This window comes from Sceloporus undulatus, chromosome 8 (genome assembly GCF_019175285.1).
Source record: "Sceloporus undulatus isolate JIND9_A2432 ecotype Alabama chromosome 8, SceUnd_v1.1, whole genome shotgun sequence".
Taxonomy (NCBI): Eukaryota; Metazoa; Chordata; class Lepidosauria; order Squamata; family Phrynosomatidae; genus Sceloporus; species Sceloporus undulatus.
Window position 1 is genome coordinate 8,692,376 of NC_056529.1, and position 7,987 is coordinate 8,700,362.

Sequence of the window (7,987 nt, forward strand, 5' to 3'; positions counted from 1 at the left end):
AATAATAATAATAATAATAATAATAATAATAATAATAATAATAATAAATGTTCAGAGGGGTTATATAATGAACATAATAATAATAACATATTATTATTATTATTATTATTATTATTATGTTCAGAGGGGTTTGCCTTTAGTAAATGATTATATAATGTACAGGTTAATAATAATAATAATTTATTGTTGTTATTGTTATTATGTTGAGAGGGGTTTGCCTTTAATAAATGATTATATAATGAGCATAATAAATTATTATTATTATTATTATTATTATTATTATTATTTCCAGAGGGGGTTTGCTTTCAGTAAATGATGTATATAATGGATAGTTTAATCATAATAATTTGTTGTTGTTGTTGTTATGTTAAGAGGGGCTTGCGTTCCATAAATGCTTGTGTCACATTTGATCATATAATAATAATAATAATAATAATAATAATAATAAATTTTATTTTTACCCCGCCTTTCCATAGTTATGATCAAGGCGGCTTGCAAAATTTAAAACATTACAATACAAGATAAAAATTCAATATAAAAGTTAAAAGCATTACTACAAGGAACAGGAACAGGAAATCAATAAAATACATATGTGAAGGGCAAAGAGAAAGAGAGATCAACACAGCTGTGCCTTTGACAACAACCCTGTGAGGCTGGCCAGGCTCACATTCATGAGGGAGAAGGCCCCAAACGGCCCTCTGGGTTTGAAGCCTGAGGGAAAGAGAGCGAGAGAGAGTCTGAGGAGGAGGCGATTTACAAGGCCAGGCCTAGGCCCGCGCTGGGGCCAAAACCTCCGACCAAAGCTGAGGCGAAGTTTCCTCTTCCTCCTTGCGGCGCTTCTGAGGGGAAGGCCGGCTCTTGCCCTCCTCGCCTGACGGGCGAGGCTTCTTCTTCTTCCCCTCAGAAGCAGGCGCCGCCATGGTGGAGGTGAACGTGGCCTTCCTCCGCTCCCTCAGGGGAGCCCTCAAGATAGCGCGCATGGTATGAGGCCTAGGAGCATTGGGCCAGGAGCAGGAGGAGGGCGCTATGGAGACTAGTGGCTGTGGCTGTGCGCCGCCCTGGGGCCCGAAAGGCGGCATATAGACATGAAAATAAATTCATGGATATGCCGCCTTTCCCCTTCTTTTCTCCACAAATGGACTACCATTGTGATGGTGTAATAATATATGATTTATAATATGTAATGGTTTGAGTGACTGTATTTGTGACTCTATGGGGACCTGGGTTCGAATCCTGGCTCAGCCATGGAAACACGCCTTTGGGCAAGTCACACTCTCTCAGCCTCAGAGGAAGGCAAAAGCAAACCCTTTCTGAAGGAAATGGCCAAGGAAAACCTCATGATGGATTATTAGGGTCGCCATAAGTCAGAAGACGACTTGAAGGCACACGACAGCAAAGACATTTTCAGCCCTTTGTTTTTGGGAGTGTGGCAAGGGGTCTATAAGGGAGGGCTGTGTTGCCCATGTACAAGGCAGGACTCAAAGATATAGCCGTGTTAGTCTGTAAAATCAGCACGTAGAGAGATCTTGTCGCACCTTTGAGACGAACTAAAGGAAAGAAGTTGGCTGCATGAGCTTTCATAGACTGAAGTGTACTTCCTTTGAATCAAATGCATCGCATTTGATTCAAAGGAAGTACACTTCAGTCTATGAAAGCCCATGCTGCCAACTTCTTTCGGTGAGTCTCAAAGGTGCGACAAGATCTCTCTACATTACCATCATCATCATTACTATATCCAAATGCATCTGAGGAAGTAGACTCAAGTCTATGAAAATTCATGCTGCCAACTTCTTTCTATCAATTACTGTCAATTGTGTACAAGGCAATTGCCGCTTGGTAGACATTTTAAACCTTTCCTTGCTTCTTCAGTTAATCTCTTTTTTTAAGCGCATCTCCTTTCTTGCATCGCTCAGGCAAAGAGCAAGGCAATGTTTAGGTGCAATCTCTTTTCCTCTAGTTTGAATCCATTGCTCCAGGTCCTAATCTCTGGAGCAGCAGAACACAAGCTTGCTCCATTCTTAATATGACATTAATTTTAATGATTTAATTTTAGTCGTTTCCAGTTTAGCAGCAGTACAGTACTGAAATCTTTGTAGCATGGCTGTATTGATGTGAATACTCTTTCTTTTTTCTTTGCAGATCTTAGCTTTCATGGCAGCTATTACTTTTGGTGTTGGTCCATCTCATGAAGCATACCTAACACTTGCAATCATCGAACTTGTCATCACTTTGTTATTCTTTCTATTATATCTGCTGCATCTGCAAAGAGTGCTGTCATTCTTATTTTGGCCCTTGGCTGTAAGTATTAATTTGGACACAACAGTATGCTTTGAAGAAAGGCAAGTGATGGGCTCACTATTAACGTGTTTGGAGATGTGTTCAGTACTACTCTTGAAACACAGGCTAGGTCAGTGATGGTGAACCTTTTAGAGTCCGAGTGCCCAAACTGCAACCCAAAACCCACTTATTAATTGCAAAGTGCCATGTCCCTCTGGCTTTCTAGTAACAAACTCTGGCAAACTCTATGCTGGGGCAATGGCACATGTGCCCACAGAGAGGGCTCTGAGTGCCACCTCTGGCACGCGTGCCATAGGTTCGCCATCACTGGGCTAGGTGCAAATACACAGTTCTGTCTTTGAGTGTTGCACATATATAAATATCATCCATTCTGCAATCCTAAATACACTTGCTAGAGACTGAGTTTTGCTCATCAATGTGGGAATGGTTCCCAGTTGAGCATATCTTCCATCACTTAGTATGTGAAATGTTGAACTGTGTTTGAGATCATTTTTACCTGATAGGAAAACTATGTCGATGCAGTTTAAATTGCAATGGCCATTTCACAAATACAAATGAGAGAGGCCTGGATGGGGCAGTGGTAAAAAGTGTAATGTCCAAACCTAGACTTGAATTGTTTTGAATCCTGCACTGGTTAAGACCATTTCCCTTTTCTGTCTGATGATGCAACACATTTAGTTTGTGCTCTTTGCTTTCCTTTCCTACATTGCTCAATAGGTTACACTTGTTTAAGAAGCATACACTTCATTCACTTTAAAAAGCATACTACAGAATCATGGGCCAAAATATTGTGTTTGATTCTCCCGCTACAAATTCTGAGGATCAAAGAACCAGCTCCAACTTTAAGGGGGATCATGATAAAATGCACTGAGGAATCTTCTCTAACTCTGCAGCTGCAATCCACCATTTTAAAACTGTGGGCCAATGCAGGAAATTCAAAATTCCTGGTAACAGTCACACTGAATTATGGGAAAAAACAGGTGGATGGGCTCCATCCAAGCTAAGCATTTGACTCAGTGGAGCCTCAGCAGATGCTGACACCAAACTTTGAAACCTGAAACAAATGAGGATTTCCTGTAGGCTTCATTGTTGCTCTATTGATGCTATTTTTCATATTGTGTGTATCCTTTGCATATCACAGAAGGGCTGCTCAGTGTGTGTGTGTGTGTGTAACATTTCCTCTGTCGACATCCTTCCCACCCTCACAGTGCTATTACCACAGGGGAATGTAGCAAAATAAAGTAAGGTGTGAAAACAGCAAGAAGAGATTTCATATCATGGATACACACACACCATGTTGCCTCTTAGGAGATTTTCAGATGAAGGAGGGAAAGCCGGGAGTAAAATTTAAAGTCAATTTTTAAAGAATTTCACATTACATAAATAAATAACTTATTAAATATTATCAACACACACAATTATAACATCTTTTTTAGGATGTATAGAATTGAGAAACAAGTATATAGGGATCATAAGGCCAGCCTATGATTCCTATATACAGAATGATCCCTATTAAGCGAAATGCAGCATACTTATCAGGCATCAGATTCATAGTGTCATGAAAGGGCAGCAAATTGATATTTATTATCATGTGTATTATAATAGGAGAGTCACTTGTGGAATTCTCCACCTCAGGTGCCAAGGTAACTTGGGTCAGCTTTGGGCGCTGCATACTGACTGAGGGCAGGGTGGGTGATACCATTTAATACCATTTGCTGTTCTGCCTTGAGGCAGAAAATATTTGGGGCCAGCACAGGTCATGGAGCTGATATTAAAGTGCATTGCTTGTTGTGTTTTTCAGGATGCCTTCAACTCTCTGATAGCAGCGCTGTTTCTCTTCATCGCAGGCCTGTGTGGAGTAATTAAAAAACCCTTTATTGAAGAGTTAGTTGGAGGAGTAAGTAAGAGAGAGTGTAATAGTAGTAATGTATGTCAACATACATTTCATTCACCAGAGGGCACTTTTCTGTGTGAGGCAAAGCCACATAGGCTAAGCTTTGAGGGCAGGGTTTGTTGCTACTGAAGCTCTATCCCCAATTTTTTCCCTCCCCACCGCAGCTCCCCTCCTAATGATGCCACTAATATCATGTTAAGCCTAAGTAATAGTGAACTCAGTGGGATTTTGTAAAGGTTTACTGTCTTCCATTTATAATAAAGTATTCTTGTGCCAAAAAACCTGGCAAGTCACATTTTCCATAGTTAAGTAGATTAAGGCTCACCGCTTGAAATTATGATTCATATTTGAAAGAGAATATAAATTACTTTCATAGCAACTGCATCCATTGCCATCCCAGTCTATTAAGTCCATCATTTAGCCTTCTCCCTTGTGTCCCAACTTGAGTTTCCATTTAATAACAGTCAGAGCAGACTAACAAGGTGCCCTTGGAGCTAATGAATAAATAGGCTACAGCCAATGAAGTCAAAGCAGAGTCAAAATGGAGATCACCAACATGGAGATGATCACCAAAATCTAAAGAAAAAAGTGAAAGGCAATTGCCTTAGTGAAATAATTGAATCGCTTTCTTAAAGTAATTTCTTCATTATCACAAATTAAATATTTAAACTGAGTATTGACAAAACAGAGCTGTGCACATTGTCACTATAATGTAGGACAGATAATATTCAGTACATTTTTTGTGGCATCTGAATTACTTTCTTCTCATTTGCAGGTGTTTTTCCTGATCCTGTGTGCTCTTTCTATAGCAGATGCTGCTTTTCTCTTGAAGAATATGACTTTTAATAGACAACCACCAGGAAGGGATATTATTCAGAGATAGAAGAAACAACCCAAAATTTAATTTATAATCCATTAGGAACACCTCTTGAACTGTAAGGCCATTTGTGTCATATTTTCTGTGTATTGTTCTAAAAAGGGAAGAGCACAATTTAGCCAGTCAAGCACTTTTAAGCCCTGTTGATTTCAGCAGGAGAAATGGAAGCATATGCTTACATTCCATTAACAATCAATGTGATCTAAAGATGCATAATTTTAGCTGGGTTGTCTCTTTATTTTTTAAAAAGAATTTGTATCTAATTTATTCAACTGTTTGAATGGTCTTTAAAATGGTTTCTCTGTGTTTTATAAAACGACAGTTGTAAATGTTACATTTTAAAAAAATATCATATGTAACTTTATGAAGCTTCTGAACTTTCTGGTTTGTGTTACTATTGTTGTTTTTAATAAAAAGGCTTTTTCCCTTAAATAATGCCGAATTGCAAGTATATATTGTTTTAAGCATGCTCTCCATATCTCCCAGTTGTGAGAAGTGCCAGGATAGTGCTGAAGGGTTTAAGCTCCAGTATAATTTAAGCTCTGGTAACATACTTGCACTGGTTTGCTTTGTAAGTTTCTTTTTGAAAAAGAGAGCACTAGAGGTTCATCCTTTTTAAAAAAATTAGCAGAGAACAGTGAAAGCAACTGTATTCCTAACAGTTCTGTCAAGTTTTCAAAATAGCAATAAGGGGCAGTCAAAATTCCTGACACGCACAAGACTGACGAACAGACTTTGTTTTGACATTCTCAGGGTAGAAACCATCCACAGCTCCTTCGCCATCATAACCTTTTAGCTGAAATGCAGGTCTCTTCCCTCCTCTGAGGACCTTCACACCTATAAAAACTTTGCATGAGTACATCCCTTCATGATCCCTTGAATCCCACTCTGGGAGAAAGGCGGGATATAAATCCTGCAAATAAATAAATAACCCCCTCCCCCCCAAAAAAAACCCTTTTACTTTTTGATAACCTCACATGAAAAAAAAAAGGGGGGGGGACACCTTGTTAAGTACTTCAGGTGGCCTGATAAATTTGTTGGGCGCCAGCCTCAGAAGATGGTGATCCCAAACAGAAAACAAAGTGGGTAGAGAGAGATGATGGGCAGATTTTAACATAACACTTCCCAGCTTTTGTATTTCCACAAAATACAAAAACAAACTTTACAACACGTTTGTCCCAGCCTCTGGATTTGCCAGGAACATGAGAATTGGGACTGGTAGAGATACAGTACCCCAACAGTTGATACACAGTCACTGAACATGCAATGTTTCAATTTTCTAAGGAAACGGGAGTTCCATCTGTGCAAAGGATATTACAAGGACATTGCAGATGTTCTGAAAACTATGAAAACAATCACACCCACACACTCCAAAGTACAGCTTGTCTATAATCCTCTGTTTGGCAAAGACCACAGTGACTAGTGTAGAGTCCTGAAATGTCTTAACTGTTCAGTAAGTGATCAGTTAAGTTGCATGTCAGGGATGCCAAAGTCTCTCAAGTCTTATGGGAAAGTATTTTTCAAGGCAGATATTGTAGGGGGGGTTCACTTCATTGTATCTGTACATAGTTCTGGCCCCTGTGGTCTCTTCCAACTGTGTGATCAGAGTATGTCAGTGTGTGTGGGATCTCTCTGTACCACTAATATGTTGTGTACCTGTCCAAGGGGAAAGTCACGACTGCACACCATTGCATATGACAAGTCTCACTACATTTCCATTACGTATAAGCACCACACTGACACTATAACCATTTAATAGATCAGAATAAACATGTGCCGTTCCATCTTGGGAAAAGGGTGGATATACATTTTGTAAATGGTTGTCAGTGCTTACAGGGCTTACTACAAGGGTCAGGCAGGTACCATACGAAACAGGTTTGGATGGCATGTTTTGTGGCTCTTTTGGAAAAGCTGTCCCTCTTTTGAGGAGAGGAGTGGAATGTATTAAGTCTCATGTTAAGACTGCTATACACACAACATTGCTGGGTCTGTAGTGGGATGCGTTTTGAAAAAATGAATCCACAAGATGGAGTTGGTATAATATACTTGAAAAGAAGGGGAGAAGTTAAGCACAAAGTGATTCATCAACACAAAGGCCCTCCTAAGCCTTTAAAAAGGTGAGATGTTTGGCAAACAAAATGTCAGGAGCAGAGGAGGAGGAAAAAAGAAAGGTGGACGGAAGAAAAAGAACAGTTTATATTTTAAACACATCTTTTTGTGAAGTGGTTTCACAAACTGAGCATTTGTCTGGGATGTGCAGAGGCCCTTCATAGAGTTGGTTGGTAATGCTTCTTTCAGTGGAAACGACACCAGAAACCCTGTCAATGACAAGCACTTCAATGTTAATTTCATTTCATTAATTTCTGTTGATGGAGCTCATGTCTCACCCAAGACTCTGTAGCCTGACTGTTCTCATGGACATTGTGCAAAGACATTCATGCAATTCGTCTTCTTCATCATCATTTCTTCCTCCCCCTCCTCTTCTCCTTCTGCTTGCTTGACCACTTCTTCTCCTTCATCTTCTTCCCCTCCTTTTTTCTTCCTGTTCCTTCTCTCCTTCGTCTGTCTTCCTCCTTTTCTTCTTGTTCACCTCCTCCTCTTCCTTCTATTCCCCCCCCTCTTCTTTCTTCACCTCTTCTTCCTCCTCCCCTTCTTCTTCTTCCTACTTTTCCTCTTCCTCCTCCTCCCCCTCCTCCTCCTCTTCATTCTCTTGTTCTTCTCCCTCTGCCTCTTCTTCTTCCTCCTCCCCTTCCTCCCCCTTTTCTACTTCTCCCTCTTCCCTCCTCCACCTCTTCTTCCGCTGCTTTTACTTCTTCCTCTTCTCTTCTTCCTCCTCCACCTTCTTCATTTCCTCCTCCTCCTCCCTCTTGCCTTCTTCTTCTCCATCCTCTTCCTCACCTTTTCTTCTTCTCTTCCTG

General features: G+C 40.2%; 3 protein-coding genes across 4 annotated transcripts in view; 2 read left to right on the forward strand and 1 right to left on the reverse strand.

Annotated features, from left to right (window-relative positions):
- Nucleotides 1-692, reverse strand: part of TK2 (thymidine kinase 2) — a 13,262-nt gene extending 12,570 nt beyond the window's left edge. The window contains exon 1 of the mRNA XM_042437571.1: nucleotides 668-692. The gene's annotated coding sequence lies outside the window, so the exon portion shown is untranslated. The remainder of the gene's footprint in view (nucleotides 1-667) is intronic.
- A 66-nt stretch (nucleotides 693-758) lies between these two features.
- Nucleotides 759-5,495, forward strand: LOC121914283 (chemokine-like factor). 2 transcript variants are annotated; one of them, XM_042437572.1, is made up of 4 exons: nucleotides 759-981; nucleotides 2,140-2,298; nucleotides 4,100-4,195; nucleotides 4,968-5,495. In XM_042437572.1, exons 1-4 carry the CDS (start codon nucleotides 919-921, stop codon nucleotides 5,073-5,075), a joined length of 426 nt encoding a protein of 141 aa, XP_042293506.1. In that variant the 5' UTR covers nucleotides 759-918; the 3' UTR covers nucleotides 5,076-5,495. The 2 variants fall into 2 exon arrangements, with proteins under 2 accessions (XP_042293506.1, XP_042293507.1); XM_042437573.1 differs by lacking the exon at nucleotides 759-981 and adding an exon at nucleotides 1,014-1,156.
- A 40-nt stretch (nucleotides 5,496-5,535) lies between these two features.
- Nucleotides 5,536-7,987, forward strand: part of CMTM3 (CKLF like MARVEL transmembrane domain containing 3) — a 15,692-nt gene continuing 13,240 nt past the window's right edge. Inside the window, exon 1 of the mRNA XM_042437768.1 lies at nucleotides 5,536-5,614. Within this exon, the coding sequence (XP_042293702.1) occupies nucleotides 5,536-5,614 (79 nt within the window). The remainder of the gene's footprint in view (nucleotides 5,615-7,987) is intronic.

What these genes read in the sequence shown, in the direction of transcription:
- LOC121914283 (XM_042437572.1), top strand. Translation starts at nt 919, where the DNA reads ATGGTGGAGGTGAACGTGGCCTTCCTCCGCTCCCTCAGGGGAGCCCTC. An exon ending in CCCTCAAGATAGCGCGCATG is followed by an intron (nt 982 to 2,139) that starts GTATGAGGCCTA and finishes TTTTCTTTGCAG; the next exon opens with ATCTTAGCTTTCATGGCAGC. An exon ending in TCTTATTTTGGCCCTTGGCT is followed by an intron (nt 2,299 to 4,099) that starts GTAAGTATTAAT and finishes TGTGTTTTTCAG; the next exon opens with GATGCCTTCAACTCTCTGAT.